The sequence below is a fragment of the Caloenas nicobarica genome, chromosome 2 (assembly GCF_036013445.1).
Source record: "Caloenas nicobarica isolate bCalNic1 chromosome 2, bCalNic1.hap1, whole genome shotgun sequence".
Lineage (NCBI taxonomy): Eukaryota > Metazoa > Chordata > Aves > Columbiformes > Columbidae > Caloenas > Caloenas nicobarica.
In genome coordinates this window covers 39,156,535-39,184,171 of record NC_088246.1, presented here as the reverse complement: position 1 = coordinate 39,184,171, position 27,637 = coordinate 39,156,535, and the positions used below count along the sequence as shown (strand labels likewise).

The window sequence follows — 27,637 nt, the reverse complement described above, 5'->3', positions numbered from 1 at the left end:
ATTTAACCTTTTAAAGTAATTAGGTGGCCCAGACTGCCAGGCCTGCTCCACTGCTGAGAACCAAGATGAAACGATTACATAGGAAACCTGGTGTGGTCTGTATAAGCTGCTGGCAGCACCCTATGGTCTACAGCCTGCCCATCTTCGGCTCACTGCTACAGATGCCCTGTTTTGCTGTTTTCCTCTCATTCCCCAGTGCTCACTTTTGTCTGTTGTTGCTGGACTCTGGTCAAAGGACAGCAATGGCAAGTGGACTTAGGAAATTGAACCTGCACAGCAGGTGCCCAAATAAGTAGCCCAGGTGATGGACTAGGTGAGGATTAGGGTTGTCCTGGTGAGGGAATGAGGGGGAGCATGCAACAGTGAGTTTCCTCGTTTGTCGTTAAACTCCAATATACAACTCTGAAAACAAAATATCGACTTATAAAATATAGGGACCTGCGTCAGTTAAGCAGTGCTTTAGGAACGTTGTGAGTTTATCATCTCAGATTAGTTGTGAAATATCACTTCCTTTCGAAGAACTGCTTAAGTTGCTGGGAATGCGGAAAGACTTTTTTTTTAGGTTGGCTATGCGTTTTGTCTGGGAAGCCTGAGAACACCCCAGTGTCATGCCTCTGGATTATCTGTATTTCACTTATTCTTAATGTCTTGTGATAGTTGGCTGTGAAAGATTTTATGGCAAGTTAAGCTAGTAAAAGGAAGGAGACCTATTAGGCAGATTCAGTTTATGTTGTATGTAAAACAGATGCTTAATAAAATTAAGGGTACAACTGAGGCTCTCTGCTACCTAAATTGCCTTAATATATTCCTATGTGGAGTGAACAATGCTGCTTTCGTTCTCAGCCCAGTTGAAAGAAGAAGAGGACTGATAAGCAGTGGCTTTGCAGGGCAGGGTTTTACAGGCACTCACTCAGGCTAACTCTCCAGCCTATTGTTTTCTTCCCTCCCTACAGGGCTTGCTCTCAGAAATCCTCCGAAAGGAAGAGGATCCCAAGACTGCCTCGCAGTCCCTGCTGGTAAACCTTCGGGCTATGCAGAACTTCTTGCAGCTGCCAGAAGCCGAACGAGATCGGATTTACCAGGACGAAAGGGAAAGGAGCCTGAATGCAGCCTCCGCGATGGGCCCCGCGCCGCTCATAAGCACACCGCCCAGCCGGCCTCCACAAGTAAACCACTCTCTCTGTCTTTGAGATTTGCTCGTCGTGTTTTCTCGCTGTGCTGCTGGGTGGTACCTTTCTTAAAAAAAAAGAAAGCTTTCACTGTTGCATTTTTAAATGCTCGTAGAATCATTATTTGAAGTGCATATCACAAATTTAATTTAAGAAATATAATGGATGATGGTAGCAGTTTATTACTACCTATTTTCTAGTTTTAAGATAAATTCTATCCATTGTGGCCCCTACTGAGTTTTTTTTCCTTGTTTTATTGAGACACAAGCTTTGCTGGGCCTAGAAGATGCTGGCTTTTAGCGGCCTTATTTTTCCCTATACTTCTCAAGTGTTGTTTTTAATGTTGGAGGTTCAAATAGGGATTTTGAAGGATTTGGACCACTAAAGTGAGTGGGAGTGAAAGCAGAAGTATGAGTACATCATATTGACTTAAAAATTATCTTCCAGAAAACTAACAGGTAAAATTAAAGGGATGGGGGAAAGAAGACTCCATCCCAAAATGCAGGTCACACTTCCACCAGGTCAAATTACTGATAACTGGATAAAATAACAGACTTGCTATATCCATTGCTCTGAAAGATTTGGATATGCTCATTAAAGCTTTGTTTAGTATTTGTTCAAATGAAACTCGCTATTGATTTCTGTAAAATTTAGTGGGACTATTGGTTTAATTCTCCCTAAATTATAAAGTTTTATAGAGCGGAATCCAGAAATTCAATGGTATAGTCCTTATGTCTGTCAAGGAAACTGACACTGGTGTTAGGGCACATGAGAAATACGTATGTGAGCCATAGGAATGCATAGGATATCCACAAAGAAGAAACACGGTTGTGAATTAAACACTCAAAAAACCTATCTTTTCTGATATACTCTGAACTGCTGTGGCTCAAGGTTGTACCTATGCAAGGAGAAAACAAACTGATCTGCAGATACATGAGAATCACGCTGTATATACAGTCCAGATTTGCTGTATGAAGCAAGACTTTGGGATTGCGGGAATTTTGTGGTGGTTGAGTATATAAACACAGAGCGGATTTTTGCTAACCAAGCTTAGGCTTGTGTCTATGACTATATTCCATACCCATTCTGAATGCTATAAATCCCTCGAGATTATTTTTCTAATTTTCCTGCAGCTAATGGGTATTAAGGACCACACTAAAGTAATGAATAACAGAACTGTAGGAAAAGGGAGGACAGAAGACCACTTTAACCTGCTGCAGTACTTTTCACAAGAAGAGGAAAAAAAATTTAGCAGAAAGAACAGACTGTGCTAATAGTCTAGTTTTGTTATCATTAACTGAGTTTAGTCTGTGAAATCCACTGTAGATACTCTTCAAGATAAAGGATGAGAATCTATTTACATAGAAATGCTTTAGTGGAAAATAGCTAAATATAGATAACTGTGTTTAAAATAACATTTGAGTTTGTTTTAATATCTCTACCTGCTCCCACAGCCCAGGTAATTCAGAGCAAATGCTAACCCTCCTTCTTAACTTATCTCTTTCTGCCAAGGTAATGTCTCACTCTGTCTCAAGTGGTCTTGGGCAATTTCACAGCTAAAGAACAGAGTTAATTACAGGACCTTCCAGAAGGATGTCAAGTCAGAGGTAGTCCTTGTATTGGTTTTAATTCACACTTTAAACTGTATAAATCCCTTGCAGCCAGAAAGAAAGTGAGACTTAGGGGTTTTCTTAACTGACAAAACATACTGTAAGTCCAAATTTAGGGGTTGGAGGGGGGGATCTATCTGTCTCTGCTGTGCTCTTGTTCATAATTACATTTCTTTTTTTTAGCGAGAGTCAGGAGTACAGTTAACCTAATTGCGACAGTTCGAAGTGGAAACAGCAAAAGGTTTTGTTGCGATAATTTTCAAAAGGAAAAGAGATCAACAAGGAAACCTTATAGATTAATACTTGAGATCTACAGGACAAAATAGTTATTTTTCTAGTTGTTGTGTTGTTCTCTGTCATTAAGGAAAACATACGCACTTTACTTAGTGGGTGGACCAAGGATGTAGAAATGTCTGAGTTGGGATTCTGTGTGACCTTTTTACATGTTGCCAGAGTAAACCACCTGTAAACATGTGTAGCACTTGCCACCTGCTACTAAGTATTCAGAGCCCCAAGTTTGAAAATTGAAATATCCGTGTTGGTAACGTAAGTATAATACTTAATGCTAGAAATAATAATGAAATTATTCTAGTTGTTGCATTGGCAAGTATAACTTTACAAATTGTAGCAAAAATAAATTATAGTCAGGATACTGCAAAATTATTAATGCAAACTGCTACTTTGATACCCCCCTAAATGTCCACAGTTTATTGAATATTTGATACTAAGGAAATAAAAGTACTAGTGTCCTTACTACTAAGTTTATTATAAGCAATTATTCAAAGTTCATTATACAGGAATCCAGCATAATATTTTTCTAGTTTAGCTGTGAGCTTCTTGGATAACTACTGAAAGACAAAACAGACCATTTATGCTGACAACAGAATTTACACAAGAGCCAACATATTTAATATTAAATCTTTAGACTAGTGTAACATTTGAAACAATTAAACTATGAAACCATGAAAAATGGGAGCTAATATGCCACACATGAAGGTTTATTTTGCAATTGCAAGTTATCAGTTTCAAGAGGATGTGAAAATAAACATCCTGAAAAGGATCTATTTTGCATTTTTGTGTTGCCAACTGGTGGCCAGACAGTAGAGCAGACTTAACCATTTAGCAGCTGAGCTTGTTCTGTGTGAATTTTGCGTACTGTTACGTACAAAAACAGAAAGCGTGACCTTGGAGGTCTGATAGGATAGTAGGAACTCACCAAGCATATACCCTGATGCCTGAGTTAGAAGGAACTGTGGTGAATTTATCTCATTTTTACAGCATTCCTACTAGTTGCTACTTGAGCTAATGTATCTGGATTATTTCCAATTCTTTTTTAAAATCCTTTAAGAAGCTCTTTGTCCCCCTTATTTCTCCCTTTCTCTCTGACTTAAACGAAACAGCAAAATCTAATTTTATTTATTTATTTTTTTTTTAAATTGAAGTCGTTGGCCTCTATTGCATGAACTTTTGGGATATGTGTATAACCCTCTATGCTGGTCAAGTTGTAAGTCTGCTACTATATTCCACACTGGTGGACTGAGCGCGAGGAAGTGGCATACACAAGAATTTTTCCTTTGGACGTTGTTCATCTTGTCACCTCCTAGGGCAGAAGCCTGTCTGTCAGGCTCTTTCCTGGGGCAGTGGAGTTTATAAATATTAGCATCTCCATCAGGTAGGTACTGCATGGAGACATGGTTTAACCTCTCTAACCTAGAAGGAAGAAAAAAAGGTCCTTTCTTGTTCTATTTCTTTTATTGGTTTGGTTTGGTTTGGTTTTTTCCCCTCTTCAAAACATTTCTCTTGCAAATCACTCCACAAAGGTCCTTTCTGGGTATCCCTAAAGTCAGGTTCAGGGAATAAGTCTATTACATGTTGTGCAGGAATAAGAGGATGCCGAGTGTGGAGCTATGTTCAGGGTGGATGGAGTTCCCAAGGAGGTGTTAGGGTTGGCCTTTCCCTCTGATCAGATTAGTTTGGGATGTGGGGGAAAGAGGACTCCCTCCTCCTTAGTAAAGCTTGGCAGGAGGATGGAGACAGGTGACTAAGTCACAGATTTTTCTTTTCCAAAATATTCTGGTTAAAGCTCATTAGTCATCCTGCAGTTATGAACACTTCCTTCTCAGGACAAGTCATCTCCATTTCAGCAGAGCAGAGGAAGAAATCCTTCTGGCCACCCAAATTCCCAAAAGAAAATTTGTTCTAACTCTTGGGGCCCGTCATCATTCTGTGTTAAAACAGAGTACGTGTAACATCAAGAGCAGAATATAATTTTAAGAAGGCAGTGTTCTAAGAAGTATCCAGAAATCTTGCATGAGTCACGTTTCTGGGTACTCAATTGACAAAAACCTTCGTTTTCATAAATGTAATCCTGGCCTCCCTCTGACTGCAGATAAATTACAGTTCCTTCATGCTAAAGCAATTTCAGCTTGGGTCCTAGAGATAGGTTGTCACTCTTGAAAGACTGGTGTTGGGGAGAATGCTGCTTTGCTGGTGTTGGAGGACCACTGAACCTCTATTGCAAGGAACTATGGATAACACCAGCTCTTGTAAAATTTGACAGTGGAGGCCTGGAGTTCAAACACACACATACATGTGCCATACATCACCACCAGCAAAATTTTTATTTTTATGTCTGCAAAATTTGAGATTTAGGTTGATAGTCTTTGTGCCAAGTTGCATTTTAATGAAAGTAAAAATGAACAAAATAATAAATGCAACCCTCTCGCCCTCCCTCACAAAAACCACCATGGAGGAGAGTTAATGGAAACCCTGACACTTAACTATAACTGCACTTCCAGGCGCCACTGTAATAATGGAGTAGTAAACCTTGTCCTGATAAAAGCAGTTCTGAAAGCAACAGCATTTATTTTACCTCCTGTGCTATTTGCAGAGTAGAACTGAAAAGTAGTTTGTTTTGCCTGGAATGAACTACTTTATGAATTTTAATGTACGATGTAATATTAAAAGCTAAACCAGGATTAAAGAAGATTTTTGTTCCCAAGCTAAAACAGTACTTATGAGAATGTGTTATAGAAGATTTTTTTTTCTTTCAGTTTCGATAGGGAAGAAGTGAGCTTCCACGTTTGTGAAAACCTCTTCATATTGGTTGTTCCTTCTATAACAACCTGTCCTTTGTTTAGGAAAATGGAATTAATCCAGAACTTCTTGCTACTGTAATCAGTCTTATTTGATGAGAAGATATATCTGGGCAGGCCAGAAGGGGATGAATGTGTCATTTTTTTTCCCCAAGTTTCTTTAAAAGACTAAATTGATTGGTGATAGGAAGATGGCCAAACAAATTTCTGATTCTTGCTGTGTTTCGTTTGTAAAATAATGCTCCCCTGTTCAGTTAGTGTTTGAAAAATTTGGTTACTCTAGGAAAAAAAAAAAAGTAGATGATGTATGATTTCTTTCCTGAACAGAAAATGTGGCTAAAAGTGTGGGTGGGGTGGGAGGTTGTGCTTAAGTGTGGATGAGATAAGAGATTATGTTTTGTTTTGTTTTTCTCTCCAAAATGAATACTTTTTCCACCTCCTCTCCCAAGTCCTGAAGTTGCACTGTTGAAGACTTTTTTGTTTTCTGTTGGGTTTTTTTGAGGAGGAGGGTGTTTTTTCAACCCAGCTTCAAACAGCCTCTGTCTTGAACTCAATTCTGAATTCAACACAACAGCCTAGATGCTTGCTATGTATAAATTATGAAACAGTTTTATGTATGGATATTCTCCAAGAGGTTAATTAGCATTATTGCATGGAATTCATCAGACCAGAGCAGACCAATGGTCCATCTAGTCCAGCCACAATCTATACCTGATCTTTGAAGAGAAATTATTAAGAGGCGGGGGAAGAATTTTTATACTTGGCCAATGATGTAATTTGGAGAGGGAGAGGGTATGGCTGTGAACAACAACTCTTGATAATCCCCAACCCCATCATTTTATAGCTCCCGAAGCTCTTCAGGCTAATATAGCTTTTTGATGCAGATATTAGTGTCTTCTGTTATTCACTTCCTAACTCAGTATCAACAGAAGGCAATAGGAATTTGGGGTTTTGTTTGTTTGTTTTAACTTCAGTGACATTTTAAATGCTCTTGAGTTTGTTGTACCTGTATAAAGACAGATGTGATTTGCTAACCGGAATGAGGATTTTCAGTAATTCTTCTGGGTTAAATGCATATCCATATTAAACTAGGCATTGAAAAGTGTGGACCAAGATGCACAGTTTAAGTTGCTTCCAACATGGTATGTGAGTCTTGTTCTACGATGATCTGGGCGTTCACAGCTCAGTTAAGTGGTCTATGAAGTACTGCTACAATGTGAAGCTGTCTTTTGAAGCTGAGTAGCAATCAAAAAGGCAGTGTGCTTACAGAAGAGAGACATTTTGATCAAGATCACAAGAGCAAAGCGTTTCCTTCCCAAAAGATACTGTGGACTTCTGTATGCTAGCTGAATACCTTCATCTTCTCCTCTTCCCCTCAGGACCCTCAAAGATTAATTACAAGTTAGAAATATTTCTTCGGGAAGGAATGAAATAACTTTGCCAAAATTTAAACCTGAGGTCCAAGAAGGTGTGTTGACAAAACCAGCACTTCTTAATTTTCTAATTTAGCTTAGCATGATTTTTACATGCAAGCAGAGAAGGCTGTCTCCAGTTGTATATTTAACATCCCCATTGGTTGTCAGTTATCTTTTACTGAGTCCTTTTTATTTAAAGTTTATAAAATTACCACTGATTTTGCAGTTTTCAAATTATTTCACTGTATGGTGTTCAGGAGATGCACCTGCTCTTGTGACTCCATGCAGATTTGCCCAGTGTGAGGCGTGTGTTTTCCTGCTCTGCGGTGCTGCTCCTCACGCTGCCCATAGCCAGGTGCCTCAAATGTTTCTGAGCAGCCGGTGGCCCAGGCTTGGCCATCCTCTACTGCAGTGTCACCTGTAAAATGTCACTCTTCAGAAAAGGAAATGTCTGAACTCCAGGTCATGGCTGCAAAGTACCAGTTGTTTTCAGATGAGACCAAATCACGTCAGAAACTGTATTCCACATTCTAGGATGTTTTCTTCATTTCTCGTTTCTATTTAGGACTCCTGTTTTCAGACACTGGGAAGTGCTAATGCCTATGAGAAGGAGGCAGGTGGAAATGTGTGCAGACGCCTTATTCTTGCTGGGGTTTCGGCCCTCGGAGCTAATGGGCATGTGTTAGCACAGCGCCTGAAAAGCCTGATAGACAAATCAAGCTCAGCAAAAGTGGCATGCACTCCCAGTTCCTGGGCTAGATTATTTTATCTTAAAAGCACTATGGAGGATAGTTAACACAAATTGAGCGTGACATTTCTAGGGAAAAATGGGCTGATGATTTGCCTAAGTCTCTCACCCGAACCCTTTGACTCTCATGGCATGAGGCCTGTGACATATAAGAGCTCATAGAGAGCGAGATTAGAAGATGAATGTTATCATGTTATCATGATTTCCCTTTGAACCTCAAGGGACTTCAGAGCATAGGAAGATGCTGACTTGCACTGGATTAAACTGATAGTGAAAGTGTGGTTTTAGACACATAGGCTGAATCATCCTCTGGAAGTGCCAAGTTCCATCCATTAGATTTAGAGGTAGCCTGAATGACTAACTTAGACTAGAAATGTAACTTCTGAATGGCTAAATTAATTTAGTTCTCAACAACGTCAGTATGAACCGGTAGGTTTGAATCGAAATATAAAGGTTTGATTTTGCATTATCACCTTGCAGCTTCTTGGCAGAAATCCAGTCTTTCCTTTCCTCTGGTCCACCTTAGGATTTAGTGGTCCTTTAGGTCCGCTGATCTTGGGCAAGCGTTGCAAGAGTAGCTGCTAAAGAAAGACAATACCCTTAACTATTGAGAATATTGTAGGATAAGCTGAGTACCTGCTGATTTTTTGTGCCTCTCAACTGATATTGCGGAAACTACCCTGTAACCTTGGTGGGCTGATTCTTGGTGTTGAAACATCACTTCCATCGTTTACAAGAGATGAAGGAAAGGATAGTCTTTGTCACATCATGACACTACTGATGTATTTTTTATTGTTTTCCTTAATGCTGCAGATGCAGCACAGAGATGGTAGTGTAATCATTCTGTCTTGTTTTCATCCTGGTTTGTTTGTTTTTTTTTAACCTGGACTGCAGGAAGAATAAATATTTGATGTATGTAAGTGAAATACAACTAGAATTGATAGTTTTAAGAAAGCCCTATCTTGGTTTCATGAATGAGTGGTTAAAATATGCATTATTCTAAATTACCGCTTTTTTCAAAACAGCTTAAGAATTAAACTGATAAGATAATATTTTTAAAAGTTAAATCTAAAGCCACAACTTTTCTACATTATCATGAATTTGAGTGTGCTGGACATAAAGCATGAATCAAGATATACCTGTCAGGTTTCTATTTCATTAAAAATTCTTTTATGCTGCACTTATATTTTTCACTTAATTTACGTGGGGCAAGGAAATCATGTAAGGATTCGCAGGTCTCTACAAGTCTGTTTTACAGGTTTCCACCTAATTTGTTTTATGACATTGAAATTCACAGTGGTCAGTTAATGAAAACTCAAATTTCAGATGCACTCACCTTTTACAATATGCTGAATTTTCTTGTTTCCCAGTTGCCTGAACCACGGATAACTTATAACATTAAGTCTCTGAAAAGCTGAAGGAATATCAGAGCAAGATTGAATAAAAGGAATAAAATGAAAAGGGGAACTGCTTGGGGAGGGAAACAGAAGAAAATAACATTTTCATAATGAAAAATGTCTCATAAAATGTATTTTTTAGGTCAAAACTGCTACCATTGCTACAGAGAGGAATGGAAAAACAGAAAATAATTCCATGAACATTAATGCTTCCATTTACGATGAGATTCAGCAGGAGATGAAGAGAGCCAAGGTGTCCCAAGCACTGTTTGCAAAGGTTGCGGCAACCAAAAGCCAGGTAAAGTTACCGGGGCACACCTGCCTCCCTGTCCTGCATGATTATTTCCCTGCCTCCCTGGTTTTGATCTGTTTCCCTGTGAGTTACAACAAGCGGCCAGGCTAGCACACCAGCTGCAACTTGGAGCTCCTTCCTGAGTCCAGAGGGAACCTCTGGTTTCCCTTGACCAGGCAGGGGTGAGAAGTGGCTTCCTGAGATGCGTCCCTCCCTCTTCCCCGCCAGCAAGATGCCTTTGCTGTGCTCCCATGGGTCCTGGGTGGCTCGGAAAGTATCAGGTTCATCAGTTCTTAGCTGGCACGGACATGGCGAAAGCTGTGGGCAAGCTCTGTTTGTTTCTGCCAAATTCATCACGAAGCTTCGGTGTTTTGCAATTACATACGTTGCAATGTGGAACACTAGGTTTCTCTTTTTTTGCAAAAATATTTAGTCAGACCCACTGGTGAGGCTGTCCATGGGAAGTGGAGCAGCACAGTCCATGTCAAAAACAAAACCAAACCAAACCGAACAAATTAGCTATACAAGTTACATCTGAGAAAATATGTGTGATCTTTGTGGAATATGATAGCTGCATGGTTACTTGGGTGCGTGCATATATATATATATATATATATATTGCATATTCAGTTTTAAGGCTTTGTTGTGTGGTTTCCTATTCTGTTTTCTTCAACTGAAGAATTTCTGTTGAGTTTAGTGGCAAGAGGGGGAAATCACCAAGCACTTGTTGGGTTTGATTATCATAAGCAACATGTCTTCTGAGAAAGATCACTGGAGTATGCAAAACCATTGATTTAAGTGAGGATGTACTCAAGAAGTAAAGGAAAAACATATAGAAAAATGGGAAAGACTAGAACTACAGTTACTCCAGTGCTTGAAAGAGGCGGTAGAGGCACCAATGTTTGCAATGTTGAATTTTCAGGTTAGATTAAATGTTAAATCCGCTAGTGATTCTTCCTTTTCTAAAATAACTTCATAGAAAAATACAACATCTTCCACAGAAAGCTGATAATGATCAGTTAGACCAATGTTTCTTGGGCTGTCAGCATTTTAGTGCTGGTTTTCTTTTAACAGTCTTTAACTTTTGACTTCTGCGTTGTTCACATTTTGGAGTTTGCTGCATTTCATTGTACAGAAAGGATGTTGTCTCTTAAGTTATATGCTGTAAGGAGCACTTAAAGGGATATTTTGGAAATGTTATATCAAAATGATTAAACTCAAGCTGTGGACTGTAAAAATTACAGCTTTATAGGCCACATGCCTGCCTACCCTTCAATCACTGTCAAAGTGATAATTTCTACAATAATATGTTTCTTTTATTGTGGGATTCTAAACACCAAGTGCTGTTTAAACATTAAACTGAATTGTTTATGTTAGTGCTGTACTCAGTGTGTCATACATCAGGCCACTATAATCTCCCATGAAATGTAAAAATTCTGTCATGAATCATGGCTTGTATATCAGAAATTACTGTAATTTTGATTGGAAATTACAGGGCTCTTGAAATGTTTCTAATTATGATAGAATGTTACAGCAGCTTCCAACCTGTGTGCTCCTCAGATGTCTTTATGTACATGTCAAGTCTCGGGGTTAGAGAACTGTCCATTTTGTACATCTTCCCCTTTCCATTTCAGTTCTCTGCAAAACTAAGTTACGAAGCCAATCTATCAGTCCACGTAATTGTGATCTGATCTGTGTGATAGTATGTTTATTTAAGTGCATAGTCTAAAAATTTCTAGGTGGGACAGCTCTTCCAATGCTGACTTTAAAAGGGACGGGTAGTCAAAGTGAAGCACAGGAGCTTCCAGAGGATGCAGTGCAGTTTTTTTCGAGTATTGGTATAAATTTTAGATTCTTGTACAAACTTTGCTACCAAGTATAGAAAACAAACACCACCAAACACGTAGTTGTTCTGCCTTTTATTGTGGAGATCATGCCTGTATTCTCAGAGGTTTTCTCCCCAGTTTAAGCAATGCAATGTTAATTTATGTCTTAAGCAAACTTTCAGGTCTGTAGTTAGCCTAAGTGCTATTTGTAATAGAAAGCTGCTTCAGAGAAGTAACCTATTAGGTAAACTGGATATGTTGAGTGTTCTCTAACCAGTTGACTACTAGTCAGCCAATTAATAAGCTTTATATATGTAGCAAAAGCCACGTATATTAAAGGAGATATCTGTATTGTAAAAAGTTCTGCATTGGAGCTTGTGAAGGGTACTGAGAAATATTTCTTGAGGCAAAGAAGTCTCCCTTGCACAAAAAAGAGGCTTGCCCAAACATATTCTTTAAAAGAACCTCTCTTGAGAGAGCTCCTTTGTTGTTTTGTTGTGTTTAATTTGGGGATATTGGTTTCCTGCTCAGAACTGGAAATCCTGGGATAATCACCTCCAGGTACAGTGAAAAGTCTGGAAGACATATAATATAAAATGACATGTTGGTTAACAGTTTTGTTTTTAATGTCTCTAAGATTGCTGCTCTTATCTTATTTTGGATATAAAAACTTGATTAACTCCTGAGTGTAGTCTGGAGTTATGGTATAAGGCAGTATGTGACCTAAAACAGCTCTGCCAGTGGACAAAGATAGTTGTTTGCTGGAGGGCCTTTTTTTATTTTTAAGGAACTGATTTGAGTGAACATTAGATTGGGTGTCTAAGCAGCCAGCATCTGCAAGGTGGCTGGGCTTGCCTGAGCCAGGAGACTGCAGATAATGTTCTGCTGACTAGAGCACTTTGTGCAGAAGAGCTGTTAAATGATGCGCCACGGAGGTTTCTATTTAGGTAGCGCCGAGGCAAAAAAACGAGCATCTTCCCTCGCGCTGTGTTAGTGCCTTTGGCAAGAGTTACCTGATTGACAGAGGACCTGATGCTCAATGAACCCACTGGCTGCAGGGCCTTGGTGCAGCAGAGGTCATAGCGCAGGGCAAGGAAAGGGTGACGGGGGCAGGAGGAGGTGGCACTGGTGTTAGTGAGATCGTGCCCTGGCTTAGGTGAGTGATGATTTGTGTACCTGTACTTTCACGGTGCACTTGGCTGGCAGCTGCTTGTCTTTCCCACAGAAAAGGGACTACAGCTGGCACATGGGTTTGCACGAGTTTGGAGACTTAGCTAGAAGATTCCTTCAAATGTTGAATTCGTTTCACATATAGGAATGTATACATTCTGTACACTTTTAAAACGTCTGCGTTTTTAAGGATCGATATATAATCTGCAGAATAAATTCAAATTCTGCTGAATTCAAAATATATACTTTAAAAGTTACTATGGTTATACTGAGGAGCTGAGGAAGATATTATAATTCAAGTTGCTTGAATACATCATGCCTTTGGGGAGTTTTAGAATTGTAATTGGCAAAACACCTAACGTCAGTATTTAAAATCTTACATTTTTATTGCAAGTTGTCTGCCTAATGTATATTTTGGTAAGTTATGTTAAAAAGAGAGCTTTAGAAAAATACGTGCAAATGGAAGACGGAAAGGTTTACCAAGTGCTTTGTGTCTGCTCCCAGGTTGTTATTTTTTAGTGGTAGAACAGCAATACTAACAATATTGTTTACTAAAATCTAATCAGCACACCTGAATAAGTCAAAATGAAAAGAATCCACACATAGATAAATTTGTGTGGTATGCATTACTTTTACAATTTAATCATATTGGGTTTTATTAAATTTATAACCTCACAGTTTGATTCAAGTAATTACGAAAGCATACTCTTGATTTTGTTATTTCAAACAAAAAAAAAGTTGACTTGTATAATGATCATTAAGGCATCATGGTTCAGTAACTGTGCATTGGTTACAATGTTTTCATGTGGGAGCCAGGGATGAGTTTTTTTCTTGATGGTGACAGATGCTGAAATCTAATTTTATTCCATAAAAACAAACAAACAAATAAACAAAACCCCAAACCTAAGGGCCCCGAGAGATAAGGCAGGTGGGGACTTGTAGCGCTCCTGTATGTTTGCTGTATTTTAAGCGGTTACGTTTATGTTAGTGGCTTGTCCTGAAAAGCTGCAGCCTTCACATGATACTATAAAGTGGAGAAGAAAGCAAAACTTTGCTGAAAATCAGCTTACGTTGCTAAAGCTTTCTTAAATTTAGGAAATTACAATTTGCAAAAACTGAAGTAATATCAACCTCTGTACTTCTGAGGGTCCCACGTGCTACGGTGTAAGGCCATTAGCCTGCAGTATTATACCTAAGTAAGTTTACTTTATAGTAGAATAAATAGGTAAAATCAATACTTTTCTGCAGCATCAATCCTGACGATCAGTATATATGGCCAGGTAGGTGCTGAATGCTCTCCCTTCTCACCAAGTCAAAATGCCTGTATGTTGACGGCGAGACACTTGGCTCTCACAGAATCATGCTCCAATTTTAATTTTACTATAAAACCGGTGGAGTACTACCCACACCTCCAGAAACTTCATCTAGTTACAGAGAGTTTTGACCCGTTACTTCTGAGCTGTTGCACCGTGTTGCCCAATTTCCTGTCCTTCTGTCCCTGTCTTTCCCTTCGGTTAGGCAGTTAGCCCCTTGGAAATGACTAGTTTCGCCTGCAAAGCATGGAGGTATAATCAGTGGTTCAGACCATTGCTAGAGATTCTATCCTAAGCCATCAGGCAAGTATTTTGTGCAGTGGTATTTTATTAGAAGTGTTTGACTTTTTGCCTTGGTACGCACCTGGAGCATCCTCCTCCGAAAGTCTGCATGGGGAGACACACTGGGTAGGTGTTAGGCAGAGTATCTAACACTCCAGAGTAGACAGGAAGGAGTTAAATGGGAAGGGAATGTTAAACATTGGCACTAAAATTGCTTTTGGCATGCAAATACCATGCTTTTTCTGACATAAATATTTTCAGAATAGGCCATTAGAGTTCAGGTATATAAAACCCTGCTTTTACTGGAAATTTTAATGTTGTAGTAAACCCAGAGATTTATAGTGAAAAATTGATGTCTGTTATCTCACTTTTATCTTTTTAACCAGCAGTTTTATAAATGCTATATCTTTGATCTGGCTTTTTCCATCTAGAGACTGAGCTATATACTCTAATAGGAAAGTCATTTTTAAACAGCTTCCCACACTGAACAAGCACGGTATTGTGGATCTGGCACGAAGATGTAACATGCCATTACCGCAGATATAGAACGATCTATTCAACAATTTTCCAGCGGGGGGGAAAAGAAACCTTTTTATCACCAAGAGTAACCCTCTGGTAACAATGTGGCTTTAAGAATGGGGTCTTGAAATTTATTTCCAAACCTGTCTCCTCAGGGCACTGCACCTCAGGCTGCCCTGGTGGGGTCCAGGCAGGGGCTCCGTCCTTTGCCCATCACTCTGTGCCTTCATCAGGTTGTCTCCTGCCTTTGTCTTTCTCAGAGCAGCTGAGCCACATCCTGGGCTTAAATCTTGGCTTAAAAACCTTTCCCCCCCCCCACCATGAGTGTACAATGGGTTGTCTGTGAAGCAGGGAGGGATACTGCATGGGGAGACACAAAGTGGAAACAAAACGTGCTCTGAGGTCTGCTGTCATTTCATGGGTCCGCCTGGAAATAAACTCCTTGCCCTCACGGGAAGGTGAGATACAGGAGTCAGAAAACATTAACTGCAGACGTACACCACACAACAGCCTCTATTTTTTAAATTTTATTTAAAAATTTTATTTTCTTCCCCTCCCCGCTACCCTGGCATGATTGCTCTGGCAGTTGAAGAGGTGCCATGAGCAGCATGAGTTGGGACAGGATTGGGTGTCAGCGGGAACGGGAGAGGGAGAGCGTGAACTGAGAAAGCAAGATGGGCTTCTGTGCACGATCAAGAATTGCCCCATAAAGCGGCGTGTCATTCAGTGAAACTGTGAAACTTGGCAGATAGAGCTGATTTGTTTCTTTCACAAAATATCATGTTGCAGAGTCATAGTGTGTTCTGTCTTGCCTGAGTCGTAGGGAAAGAGATTTTTGGGTTTCTATTGCAAGAACAAAAGGAATGCTTAGAGCCCTCCAGGTCCGTCCTCTGCTCCATGTCTTAATTTCTTTTACATCATCTTTTCTCGTAAATAAAGGCTAAAACCTCAGGAAATTTCCTTATGATTTTTTTTTTAAATAAATTCTCAGAAAGGGGGTAGAAAAATTGAGTTCAGTTTATCTCACTTATTGCTCGATCTGGGTAGACCTGGAGAAGCAATGATCCTGGCTATATCCCACATTATTGGTATGACCTAGGTGGAGTGGGTTGACTTCAGTGAGTCCTGCTAGTAAAAAGTAGACTGAAACTTCTTGAATCAACAAAGATGCATTGAAGAGAAACTGCCTTAAAATCTCCGAGGTGGTTCCTATCAGCGTGCAATGGCCCATGGAAATCTGCATAGAGGGAAAAAAAAAAAAAAACATTAAAACCTGAAATAGTTCAAGCCCAAGAAAAAGGATGGAAAATACTTAATTGGTAAGAGGTTTATATTGACCTCTTCATACAGTTCTTTGGGGTTAGGCAGCCCTTTCAACACGTAAGGCGAAGGCTGGGTTTGTTGATAGACGGATGAAAAAGCGTGCCCCCGAGCTCGCTTTACACGTGGGGTCACATCGGTTCCGGTTAGAGGTTCCCAGCCAGGCGGGCGGCAGCGCAGGCTGTTCAAACGCCGCTTACAACCCGTGTAGAGGTTGTTTGAAGAACTGGTAGCAGCTTCAGGAAGGGCTGTACATTTGAGCCCTGAGGAGAGCTTCCCTTGGGGGATGCGGCGCACACCTGCCCTACGTTGTCGAGAGTTAATGCTTAACGCTCGCGTGGCCTCAGCCTGCAGCATGTCCTCGGGAGGTGCTGGGACCGCTGAGCGCCTGGCAGGATGCGGCCCCGCAGGTGGCCAGAAACAGCAAAGGGGGTGTTCTTAGTTGGATGATTTTTGTCTGGTGGAAGGAGCACAAACGTGTGGGAGAAGCTAGGAGAAGTGCAAGTTCAAGTCATTAAATGTACAAATGAAAAAAGGAGAGCCAAGTAGAGAAAGCTCTTTACAAAATATAAAATTCTGTTAAAGCAGCAAGACGGTACAACATAAGGAATGTTTGGTACATGTTATTGAAACTGAAAAATCAGAGTATGGAATGAATTATAATTTAGCATAATCCATAATTTTACAGTTTTCATTTTGAATTATTTATCTTATATGATTTGATTAAAGCTAAAACTGACTGACAAGATCTTGAACATCTCTGCATATCTTAATGACAAATGAAAAAAGTCCTCATTATAACTTCACCATTTAAAAATTTTTATTTGTATTGTTTCTATATAGCTCCATTTTATTTTTAAAGCATATTTTAGATACGCATTGTGTACACGCGATTCCACAACCCATCAGGCTTCAGTGTTGCCTCAGTACCTCTGATTCAGTAAATCAGATCATAGGCAGCATGCTGTCATATAATAAGGTGTCTGATCCTTATTACCAGTTTGTTGATGCACAGACTCCTTCAAATTGACCATTGCAACACATGGTTTCCCCTGAAACTAGCTGTGATAATTAGCGTGGCTCTAATGAGACAGAATGTCACTGATCTTGTGCTGAACTGTCGAGTATCGACGCTACGGATGGGAACTGTCAAAGCTTGCCATCTGTGACAGAGCTTGGCATATTCCATTTGCAAGGTAGAGCATGCTCAATAGACTGTTTTTAAACAAATGGTCCATTTCTTGATTAGGGCTCTGTGTTCTGTTACCGTGGAAGACTTTATATCATAGTTAAACTTTTTTTTTTTTTCTTTTTTTTGCTGGGGTAAACTCGTTAGGAAATGAAAATGTTACTAATTCTCAAACCAGTGCCTTCAATCTTCTCTTAGCTTTTTGGGGAGATGTAAGGGATTGCTGATCACGTATTTATTCTTCTTCCTTCCCCCTGTTATCTTAATGTAGTTCTTCTAAGGCTAGCACTTCCACAAGGCTTTTATCTGATTTTTTTTTTTTTTTTTTTAAAGCAGCGAGGGATAGGGATGGCATAGTTTTGAAGGACAGAGGAACAAAAATTTAGAAGTCTTAGATGACACACAGCGGGAGCACATGCGCCTGGGATGAAAGATGGAATCGGTCAGGAGAGTCAGGCGCCCAGGCTCTCGAGACCGGCCCCGCAAAATGCCGTGCAAAAAGTCCAGCGCTGCTTATCATTCCAAAATATGCTTTGTTGCTTTTTATTTCCTCCTTCTCTGGCAGACCACACAGGGCTTGTTCTGAAGAACATTTTCACTAATCTGATCAGGCAGCCAAATACGCCGGGAAAACTGCTTTAATGATCCCACTAATTACCTCAAGTCAATATGAACTGTATTATTAGACTGAGGGAAAATATTCCATTAGGTCTCCCCCTTGGGAGTTTCTCCGCTTTGTGATGTCACCGAAGCCTTCGCCCTCTCGCTTGTAATTAATTTTATTTACACACGCAGGCACGCACAAGGTCACACCTGCACAACCGGAGCTGGCCAGGGAGCTAGTGGCACTCAGGCTTAATCAGATCTGTCATAATTACCATTCTGCATGTTTCTGACACACGCTGTGAAATATTTCAATTTAACTGCCGCTACCAGCACAACCAGATGTAGTGTGAGTGTGGCTGCATTGGAAATATTATTCCTCAGGATAAACTCTCTCCTCCTCCTTTTTCCTCCCACCCCCTCTCCCTTTTACAGCTAATGTGGCACAGAAGCTGATGTATCCTGTAAATCTTGAATGCAGCGCTAGATTGATAACAGCAGATTAGACAGTTTAACCACAAACAGCTTGTTCATTTTTCACAAATGAAAACCACATGTGGTGTAACTAAAATTTCAGGCTCTTTTTTTTTTTTTTTTTTTTTTTCTCCTCTTTGGTTGTTGTTTCCTTTTGTGTGTGCATGTGTGGTGTATGCGCGCGTGTTAAGGTCTGCCTTTCACTGTAAAGAGGCGAAATAAAAGAGTAAACATTTAGGGGGAAAGAGACACTGCTGTCTTTAGAGATTATTTCTCCATTACCTTTATTAAAAACCTTCCTTGCTTTGACAAAGAAATCAGATATCGCACGGGGGTTTTGTCTCTCACTCCGAGACTTTCTAATCTCTGGGGTTTATGCCCACTTACTAAAGAAGTCATCCTACTGTGCTCTTTTTCAAAATAATATGCCAGCAAACTCCTTGCTTTAAGAAGAGCTCCTAACCAAAAATGTAGTCTTCACTGCTACCTGAATTTAGCAGAAATAAAATTGTCTGCCAAAGTTTTTCACCACTCATTTTGTCTCTTTGGTAACTCTTCCCTCTCCTTCTTCCTTTGGGGAAAAGATTATTTTTAAAAAAGAATCCTCCAAGTGTCTAGAATTTTGGCAAGTGGAAAATTGATTTTTTTTTTTATTAAAACATTCCGGTTTACAGTTAGTTTTTAGGAAACTAAATATTGCTGGAAATTGGTTTGCTTTTTTATAAATGATTTTTTTTTCAGTCAAATTGTTCATCTTGCCCTATTTAAACAGCCTTCAATACTTAGTAAGGGTTTTTTTTTTGAAACCATCTACTCTTTAGTAGATCACTGTTGGCTACTTTTCCTACACAGAGAAAAAAATAATGCGGTTTTGATAGAAAGTTTGAATTATAAGGTTCTATAACAATTTTTACAGCAAGGGAAAAACATGTAAGTGTGCGGAATGCCACTGAGCAGATTCCCCAAAGCTATTGCAGGTATTGCCGGGTGAGAGGAGTGGTGCAGTGCATCTGATAGAAATTCATCAAATCTAATCTGTAATAAGGTTTCCAGGGGAGGTTTAAAAAAAAAAAAGTAGCTTTAGTAAGAGGCTGTTTTATCCATTGCCAGTGATTTGTGATGCAGTGGCAATATCAAAAGTGCAGGCAAGAGAGAACTAAGACTCGGTGCTCAAAGTTGGTCAGAAGGAGGTGAGCGGGATAGTTTTGAAAGCCACTGAAGGCACAAATCGTAGCAGAAAATTTGGCTGCATACATGGCCCCACAGACTGCTGCAGAGAGGGTTAAAAACCCCATGATCTTACCACTGGGCCAGCAGTTACTGCCTATATTTCTAGTTCCCCTGGAGCTGGAGTAGGTCACCGCAGGTGTTCTATCAGCATCCCTTGCTGCAAGGCACTGCCACCTCTGTTACTGACTCCCTCTAGGTCCGTGTAGACCCCAAACAAAGGGGAAATCCTATCCCTGAGGTGCAGCTGAAGCCCTGGAGGTGCTATGGCTGCAGATACCTCAAAATTGAGTCTGGAGTAAGGCGAAGAGGATGGCAGGATGGGCTCATGTCAGAAGAGAGAGTGCTGAGTTGAACCATGAGGATTCTTGAAAGGGTTCAGAAATCCAGCTCTCGTTTCTTGGCAAAACTATTCGAAAAATGTCATGCAGTCGGGAAGCACTGGATTGCCAAAGGAAAAAAAGCGCGGCACCCTCTCCCACCTCCTTTGAGTCTTTATTTTTAGATTTTCTTTCTTAGGTAGAGGTGTTTTGGTTCCTACACTCCAGATGCATGAATCAGCTCTTCCCCAGGCAGCACCTGCTGTCTGCCTGACAAGAGGTGCTGTTTCTGGCAGGATGGATTTTCTTAATCTCTCTTCCTGCTTTCTTTTGTTGTTTTCCTCTCACTACTTTCACTAATTCCTCTCACTAAAACTCTCCCCTTAGTGGTCCTTTGACTTTTTCCTGCCTCGTTTCTCTCCCGTATGCACCCTCCCCATCCACTCTTGCTCCATCTTCCCCTTTCTCCTGTCCTACTGCTGTCTGCTGCATGCTGGAGCTGCACCCAGGACATCCCACCCCAGGTGCATCCGCCTCACACAGTCAGTTTTGGGCTTCGCTGGGTGGTGGGGAGCCGAGGGCTGGTTGCCACCACTGCCAGCTTTGTGGGTGGAGCATCGTTCCTTTCCCCGCGTGCTGATGTGGATTTAGCTGGGAAAAGAGCCGGGTTCTTGATTTCTCAGGTTCCTCGTGCCTGCCAGGAGCAGATCACTGATTCAAGAGTCTTTTGAAGATTCAGCGTATCGGTGTTTTAACGTGAAGAAACTAAAGCACTGTTAAAAAAAAAAAAAATGAAAAGTGGGGGGGAAAGTCTGAGTGAGCTGTACGAGAGTTAATGACGTAGGGAAATGAAAACAAAGCTGTATTGCCAGAGCCGAGGAGGAGGCTGAGGAGTTAGCGAGCAGCCCATGGTTCCCGGCAATGTGGGAAGGAGGGTGCCGAGTAAACAGCGCAGAAAACAAAAGCAAGCTGAACCCGTAACTAAACAGGAAATGACAGGGTAAAATTCCTCCTGAAAAACCGAGAGCGGCCAAACACGTTACTGCAAAGAATAAAGGCATCTTGTGCAAACACAAGTGCAAACACAAACACAGTAACGGTCTGAGAAGCGGTTTGTCAAAGGAGTGACTGATTACAATTCAGGTGAAGGATTGTTGGGCAAAGGAAGGAGTAAGAAATAACAGATAACTGTGTTTTCTCCCTTAATGTTAAACTGGATAATTCAAAACATACATCACCTGAAAGAATGTTACAGGATTTCTAGGTGCAAGGTGGGAAAGGAGACAAAGTTTTGCTGCAGATACTTCTTAATTTCACTATTCCTAATAATTTCTCATTATGTCCGTTTTTTCATTTTCCTCAAATTCAACCTTCAAGTCAAACTTCAGATTTCTGGTTACGAATTACCCCAAACTGTTGGCATACAATGAATAGTCTAGGGCAAACGTGCAGCTAGCTAAGTGGGGAAGAATTCCAATTTGCAAATATTTATCTCATTCCAAATCTGCCAAATTTTATCTGAATCCACATTGTTATTCAGCAGTCATCTGGGTTTTATTTCTGTGCAGTGTCACGTTCCCTTACTTGAGGATGGCATTCGAGAAGCAAATGAAAATAGTTCTCAGGATCTTTGTGAAGTAAAGACGTTTGGACTGAGTTGTCCTTAGCAGAATTCCCCGAAGTTTCGGACCTCAACTGAGAAAGATTTGCACGGTTATCAGTTACATCTTTGGGTTTACTAAGGTGACTAGGTATTTTACTGAGTCTGGAGCTTAGCATCTCCACTATATGTAACATGCAAGAGAAAGCTCTGCAGATATAGGAACCTTCCACTGTTTATGTAAAAACAGTTATTTTCTTTAAAAAGCTATCAAGGGATTAAATGAGATCATTTTTAGGGCAGCCACTTTGCTTCACCTTTGAGAAATCATTTGCCACTCTTATTTAACATGATGAGAGAGCCTAACTAAAGGGATTGATCTTTTTCACCTGGGGAAGGGGGACGGATGGAGGGATGAGGGCAGGAAGAAGCGTGCCTGCTCCACGCAGCGCCTGATTTAAGGGCAGAAGCTGCTGCCTGGAAATACGGCTGGGGCTCAGCTTGGCCGGTGCTTTTCTTGGCTGGTGAGGAAAACTGTAATGCTAAGTACTGCTCTTTCCAGGAGCTTTTCCTTTGTGGCTGTTCTTGTCCCCATCCTGAAAGCAAAAGCGACCTGGAAACACTCTTGTGTTGGTTCCCACCCTCAGCCAGCCAGGAGGGAGAAACCCGATCTCCGCAGCTTCCCTTTTGATCCAGCTTTCACGTTCTTTCCAGTCTATTCCTGAGGCGACAGTACTGCATTAAGGGTGTTTTAGCTTCGTAAGGGCCTCACTGCTGTTATTTATCCATGGGTGAGATAAATGCTTGTGGTTACTCCCTTCTAACTTGCCGGGAAGTGTCTGTCTTTAACAGGTGTGGATTTAAAATATTTTTTTTTAAACTGCATTGAGGTTATATGCATTATTAATTTTCTGACTGTTTCAGTGGTTAATAAAATCTAGAGGAAAGTTAGGGAAAAGTGACTTTTCAATTTCTGTAAGACTTCCCTCAGCCTTGGCATTGTCAGAACATTAAGGGTTCTTCACTATGAAACTGAGAGCCACAGAAGCCAGATGCAAGAGCAAGAGACAAGTTAGAAGAAATTTTCTCAGAATATTTAAATATCTTAATTCAAATTTATATAGAAACATGTAGTTAGGCCATAAAAATGTGAAGGGATGCCTGAGAATGGATTTGAGCTATGTATGTTTTGGAATGATGTTGCTCGTTGGAACATCTTGTCAGCTGAATTGAATTTACAGTGAAGTCCAAATATCTGTGAGCCTGTGATTCTTCAGTGTGTGGTACAACTTCCCCTGATCCAAAATGAATTCTGGAAAGAAAAAGCATATGACAAGAAGCCATGGATTTAAATTAGTCCCTCTGGGAAGTTATAATCCTTTAAAAAAAAATAAATCTAACAACATGATGTACACACATATAAGTAATTACGAAAGTGACACTTTGGCCCTATGGCCTTTTTACTGGAGGTCTTTCCCCCAAAGCAAATGTTAAATCTCTGTAAGCAATGTAATAATAAGCATTTGCTGTTCACTTGTAAATTGATAGTCATAAAAAAGATTCTTAAAATTGCCAGTCTCTTTCTATTAAAGACTCTTCTCTAACTAAACTGCTGCCATACAAAAATTGATTGCATGTTTAAGTATAAATATATATGGGCTATTAAGGGTCATGGTTGGATTTAGAGGTGTATTTACTTTCAAGGGAAGCATCGGTATTGCAGTGAAATCAGTAATTCTCTCAACTTAAATAAAACATAAAGAGATAAAAAGATAAAAAATAAAAAGATAAAAAATAAAAGATATTACCAGTCACTGGCCCATTTCATATGTATGGACTTTAAAAAGTAATGTACCAGACTAAGACTGACTTATTTAATAATTAGCAGTTGTTTTTTTCTTTTCTTTTTTTTTTTTTTTTATCATTAAGTCCATTTTTGTCACACATATCTCATGGTTACAATGCCATTTGAATCATGTATGAAAGAGGAAGGATCTGGAGTAGAGGAAGGCAGAATAAAGCTTCACCCACTGGTTTTTTTGCATCTCTTATTTTTTTGCCTTTTTTTTTACATATGAATGTAGTTGCATTTTATGTAAGGTTTTCAAAGGCATGCATATTATGTTTTTGATTAGGCCTTGTGCCTATCTATCATTTCTAGGCAATTGAAGGCAATACTGTAAAAAAGATAGATTTGAACAAGGGTAAGGAAAGGTGGAGGAGGTTGAGAGCAGTGAAACCAAGCTGCGGAGAAGCCCTTCATTTAGATTATTCAATGCCCTCTGTACATAACTAAAAAGTAATGATACTTAGGTTTTCAGTCCGTTTTAGAGTAATGGGTTTTTTCTTTCCATGAGCTGGCAGTACGTCTTAAGTCCTCATACACAAGGAATGTACCCACCAGGTTTGATGCATCCTCAGCCCGTAATTCAACGAGTTTTTCGGCAGCGCTGGCTCCGAGCCGCTCACTGTGGCTCCACATAGAGGGACAGGTCTCATACGGCAGATGAGGGTGCAGGAGCGGGACCACAGCTCTCCAGGCTGTTTTGGTTTTGTACCTTGTTTGCTGCTTGCCACCGAATTTTACAAGTTGCTTTAGCGAGTTTCATTTTCCTATTTATTTGTTTGGATGTTTACAAGAATAGAAATATGCATTTAATTTTTAAGTGCTGCAGCTAGAGAGGAGAAAAAGCAGAGGGAAGAAGAGACATTAGGAATCCTTTTCCTCTACAATATCACCAAAAAAATTGCAATGAAATACTGTCAGTATGACTGTTAGCTGTTTGGTCATATTTTTTTTTTTTTCCCCCACAACCCAGAGAAAAGGTGGCGATAACATCCAGACAGATGGTGCAGCTGAATAATGGGTTGGATAAGAAATTTAAGGAAATGGCATAATCTGTTTCAGTATTCTTCAAAGGAAGTTTTTCCTGCTAGTGAAGTTTACCTTTCTTCTGAAAAGCCCTATGAGGTTGTGGGCTTTTCAGTTTGTTTGTTTTGCTAAATCTCATCTATTATGATGGCAGATAGAGATTTACTTAAAATTCACATCTGGCTTCCCCTTTCAATGCTCTACTAATGAAAGCCAGTGAAATAGATAAACCAGAAATACCTGGAGATAAAGGACAGCTTCAGGTTTCAAACTTTCTCTGATTTAGGGGAATGCTCAAAGGCAGAGCCTGAAACTTAAGGCTGATTAGTGTAAATAAAATAGTAAGGCAACCATCTTTCTGGGGACATTTTTTATCATTTTAGGCCACATCTCAAGAAGAGGCGTTCACATTGCGGTATTTCTGCTCATCTTCTGGAGCAGACTGAAAAGCAGCTTTTGCTTCTTGAATTAAAGATACACAGGTTTGTGAGCAAAATTGGGAAATCCCAAAGTATTGAACACTGTCAGCAGTTTTTAAAATTATTTGAAAGTATGTACCTCGCAAGTCAGTTCTTAAAATTACTTGAAAATACAAGCTAAATTGAAAAGATTTTCACTAACAAATGTGTGGTTTGGTATCAAAAACTACTAAGTCTGGTAGATGATTAGTTTTCCTAAAATTTTGTAAAAATATACAGTGGCCCTGCTCTTAATAGACTTCATTTCTTTTGTGAAGCATTTAGGTCTATTCAGCTTCGCGTGGAAGATAACCAGGACAATTTATGTATTTTAGGAAAGATAAACCTGCAGTCAAAATAAATTTTCCTGCAGTCAGGAAATTCCAGAAGAACATTTAAAGCAAAAAAGGACTGCTCTCATCATGTAGGCTTGTTCCCATGTCTGAACCCACAGGTATTTCACCCAGAAAGAAGTCAGATTTAAGTAACCTCAGCCTGAAAATGGATTTTGAATTATATGTTCTGTTCTTACCTTGTGGTGGGTGTTCCCTACTGTATTTTTCCAGATAAGACAAATATAACGCAAAACACATTTCCTAGATAAATTAAAGCAGTGTCCATTGGTACTTATTTGTCGTATTTGTGCTGAAGTGACATTTGTTTATTTTGCTTCTCAGTGCTATATGCATGAGCTTACTGATTTCAGAACTCCCTGAATTTTCGATCCTGTTGAACACTGTGAGAAATCTCAGTTGAAGAGTTTAATGCGTTTTCCAGTCAATGTGTAGGGGAAATTTGGCCTTATCAATTTAAATGCTGGAGATCCTTTCATTGCATTATGGAAGAATCTTCTCTAAGCAGAGATTATTCTTAAGAACTTCATAACATTTAAAGGTTAATATGTTAGGTAAAGAACAATATCTTAAGACAAACATTTTTATTACAGGACATGAAGGGATAGTTCTGATTAAATTACATGATTATTTGAATGGGAAAGAAGACAAAGTGCATCGTTTCTTGCCCTCAACTTTAATGCCTTTAATCAAATAATGACCTTCTGGAAATAGTTAATTTTAAGCATTTGGAAAGATCAATACCACTTTGCCACCAAAAAATGGCCCAGATGATGAAATTTGATGTATTTAAAGTACCATTTCACCCTTTTAACCTAGTAAATAATTTAAAATGCTTTCAGTACTCCTTTGCTACCATTATGTATCTCATTCAAAGTATTATGACTTTTCCAAAAGCAACCTTTCTGTACAATGAGCAGCTTACAAGTTTAATACTAAAGACTAAGACTTAATGCATATACTGGTGTGGTGATGTCAGCCTTTTTTCTTCTCTTTTATATGTGGATTCTGTTTTGAAAAGAAATGGAAATACCTATGATGAACGCAGCCGTTTGGAACAAAAATGAGATTTGTAAAGCGAGTTGGATGGCTTTTGAAAGGGAAAAAGTCAATATTTAAAGTTTAGTTCATGAGTTCTTTCCTTTGTTTTGTCTATAAGCTTTTGTGTTAAAGGTGAAGGATTTGGGTTGCTCAGACAATTAAGAGCCCATTTTACCAAGTGTAATTTCATATCTGTGTTTTATAAACTGGAGTGCCTTCAGCATTGTAAATAAAAAAATGCCCTCTATTAGCATGTTTGTGGGCAGATTAAACAGAGTCTTCATTAGCATAAGTAACACTTACTGATTCTTTTAAAAGTAGAAAATTATTTGCTGAATGATAAATTGCTAGCTTTATAGTTAGTTGCTGAAAATGCGCTCATTCAAAATGCCTGCTTTAGTTTAGTTGACAATATTCAAATTTTTGAGCTAGAAGTACTGTTTAATGGATTATGTACTTAGTCTTTGTTCACAGTAGATGCTCAAATGCAATTCACACTTTTCGCTAAAATGTTTGTATCAAATACCTCCCTATTTAGACTGATTTCTAACACCATATATTTTTATTATACTACATGCCCCAGAGAAGGATACAAAATAATCTTAGATATACTATACCAAAGAAAAACTGTTCACATCTTAGTATTGATAGTCTAAAATGTTTTGCCTTCTTAAATTCAAATTACAGCTCTTTTAAAAAAAATGTTGGAGTCTTTGTTAGTTATTCTGTAAGAAATATTCATCATTTGGCAAATTATTATCACAATAACAAATTCACCAAACAAAAGAGTTCAGTTGCTCCACCTTGAATCCCTTTCTTCCCAGACTAGATGTGTTTATTGCTGATTTGGAAAGCCCGGCATTCATGATTTTAGTGCTACCCTCTTTGATCTAGTTAGATGCAGATTTCCATTATCTTTTTTTTTCTTTTAATACGAAATGCAAGAATAGTTTGTGAGAAACTCCATGTAAAAGAGTAGAAGATTTGATTTAAACACAACACAGGTCAGACTGAATGAAATAGCATTTGGATGCATAGATGCAATGCATAGATGCTTCCTCAAAATAAGCATGTTCATGGGTCTCGCAGAGTCTAATGTTTGGCAGTTATCCTCTTTGCGCTTTTCCTGCAATAGTTTGGCAGTTCGGCTTTCACAGGTTTTTTTCCTCTAATGTCTTATGTTTCTTTACTAAATCTCTATCAGAAAACCAGACAGAAGACTCTTATTTATTTTAAATATCTTAGGTTTAGCATCTTTTTTTTTTTCTCCATTTTCTTGCTTACTGTAGCAAGACCTTTGCAGATGGTACTTGGTTACTTGAAAGTGCATAACAGTATTTTCTT

General features: G+C 39.4%; 1 protein-coding gene across 4 annotated transcripts in view; it reads left to right on the top strand.

The window, feature by feature from the left end:
- SATB1 (SATB homeobox 1) overlaps positions 1 to 27,637 on the top strand; it is a 75,488-nt gene that overhangs the window by 38,557 nt on the left and 9,294 nt on the right. For all 4 annotated transcript variants that reach the window (XM_065627990.1, XM_065627992.1, XM_065627993.1 and 1 more), the window contains 2 exons: positions 954 to 1,166; positions 9,577 to 9,732. In XM_065627990.1, coding sequence (XP_065484062.1) covers positions 954 to 1,166; positions 9,577 to 9,732 — 369 coding nt within the window. The remainder of the gene's footprint in view (positions 1 to 953; positions 1,167 to 9,576; positions 9,733 to 27,637) is intronic.